The sequence below is a fragment of the Nematolebias whitei genome, chromosome 6 (genome assembly GCF_014905685.2).
Source record: "Nematolebias whitei isolate Nwh7 chromosome 6, NemWhi1, whole genome shotgun sequence".
NCBI lineage: Eukaryota > Metazoa > Chordata > Actinopteri > Cyprinodontiformes > Rivulidae > Nematolebias > Nematolebias whitei.
The window spans coordinates 10,384,570-10,386,825 of NC_056503.1; the positions used below are offsets into that span (position 1 = coordinate 10,384,570).

The 2,256-nt window shown below is 40.7% G+C and overlaps 1 protein-coding gene across 1 annotated transcript; it reads left to right on the forward strand.

Moving 5' to 3' along the window:
- Positions 1–269: 269 nt before the first annotated feature.
- On the forward strand, positions 270–664 carry LOC119411095 (sarcolipin). Its single transcript, XM_037678018.1, has one exon. The coding sequence runs from the start codon at positions 270–272 to the stop codon at positions 363–365; it is 96 nt and encodes a 31-aa protein (XP_037533946.1). The 3' UTR covers positions 366–664.
- Positions 665–2,256: the final 1,592 nt, after the last annotated feature.

Genomic DNA, 2,256 nt, shown 5'->3' on the forward strand with positions numbered 1-2,256 from the left:
TCAATGATAAAAACATGACTTTACATATACTTAAGTTTTGATTATATGAATACATCTTGTCCTCCTTAAAGTCCTGCTGGTTAGTTTTAAAGCAAGAGCGTCCAGCAGAGAACGTGTGCCACAACAAACACAGTTACCGATTTATTCAACTATGATTTACTCGTGTTTATGACTATTTCCAAGTAAAATATGTGTTGTGATCACCCATGTTTCATTTCTAGGTCCTGTGCCTCCAAAAGGAGACATACCTCTTCACCCGCACCTCCACCATGGACCGCTCGACGCAGGAGCTCTTCCTCAACTTCATGATCGTCTTGATCACGGTGCTGCTCATGTGGCTGCTGGTGAAAACCTACCAGGACTGAAGCATGGAGCGGCAGGAGGGGAGGAGAGCCGGAGGCTGCAGGAGCCAAGAGACGAGAGCAGGGAGGCCAAACAAAGAGGCTGAATTTTGTCCAGAAACAGAGTTCACATTTTCTTTGGTCTAATCCAGCCTTCACAGGAGGCTGGTGTTATGTGTAAAGCAAAGCAGCTGGTCTTGGATTTATGTTTGTATTCTGAGAAGCTTTTGGAATGCTGCCACACGAGCGTAGAAGGATCCCAAAAAGCTCGAAGGGCAAAAATATTAAAAGTAGGTGGCTAGCGACCACTAGCCAAAAGTCCTGTAAGCAGCGTTAATGGAATAACTCATGTCAAAGTGTTGTCCGCGCACGTTTTCTGTTTAACCCCAGACACAGCATGCACCCATAAACCAGGACACCAATGCAAAATATCTCTTGTCTGTGTTGGCTTTTCACAATTACGTTTTCATGTTGCACAATTTTATTAGGCATTGACCCAAACTTCTGCTTGTTTGCATTTATCAAACATACAAGAAGCAGCGCGTGCATAGTTACATGACGGTATAAAACAGGCATGGGCAAACCCCGGCCCGCGGGCCGTATACGTTGGGCTTTTTAGTTGGCCCGCCGAAAATGTCCAAAATTTGGGCAATAGAAAAATTTAAAAATAAATAAATAAAAATTAATACTTTATTTTTCTGGGGTGCTGAGGTAAAATTTAGGGGTGCTTAAGCACCCCCCAAAAAGAGGTTAAAATCGCGACTGGTTCAAATAATATTTAAAAAACTGAATTTAATAGGAAAAGAAAAACTGGTGTCGTTTTACCTGTAGTTCCAGCATTTCACCAGTAGAGGCACACTACAGACACTGGCATGTATTAGAGGCAAGTAGAGAGGAAGTAATTTCTTCTTCTATGCTTTTATTTTTACGTTGCCCTACAAACTCGTCTGTAAAAACGTGCTTTTTCAAAATTATGAATTATTGAATTATTGTCCAGGTATTCTGTTTTGATGCTGCATAGAGGAGGAGGATGTCTGCTTCCATTCCCAACCAGTTCACCTGTCATCAACTTTAGATCCTGTAGTTGTAAAAAGTTTTGGGAGGAGTTTTTAGAGGTGAGCTGCCACTTTATTTCGACTTCTCTCCTGTATTCCATTAGCATAGTGAGGTAAGAGACTTGTGGTTTGGTTCATTTTATTTTTCTTCAGTTAACTGAAAATACAATGGTTTGTTTTGTTTGTTGTTTTGGCCTGAAGTTGGTAAGACTCCACAAAGTCAATAATTTCACTACTGTAAATAAAATCACTGTTCTATCATATAATCCTGACTTGGTGGCTGATTGAGTGGTGCAGAAAATGGAATCACCCATATTTAATAGCGTCCCGGCGGCTGTTATTGCGCTGGGGTGTAACATCACACAAACACTCCATCCATCTGTTCCTGGCCCGGCCCTTCACTCAAATTTTAGAACTCAGTGTGGCCCGCGAGTCTAAAAGTTTGCCCACCCCTGGTATAGAAGAATAAAAATGAGCTGTTTAAAGTGAAACAGTGTTTCAGCAAAGACAAAAAGGCAAAATGAGGTTCTCGTCTCTTTACTTTAACCTTATAGGAGAGTCGATATGTCTACAGATCTCATTTATTGTTTGAGATGATTGTATTTTACCTGAAATGAATCGGACAAAATGTTATGTACTAAAATAAGATTTCTATGTAAGGGTTCCTCCATGGGAGGGGACATACTGTTGGCCCAATCAACATCATGTAAGAGCAGGTGTTTCACACATTTCAGGCTCAGGTCAACTTGAATAATGATATTAGGAATGCACAATATTATCAGCATGGTATCGGTATCGGCTGAAATTACAGATAAAGTTAAATATCGAACATCAGCCATTCCACTCACTGATATAAAAGA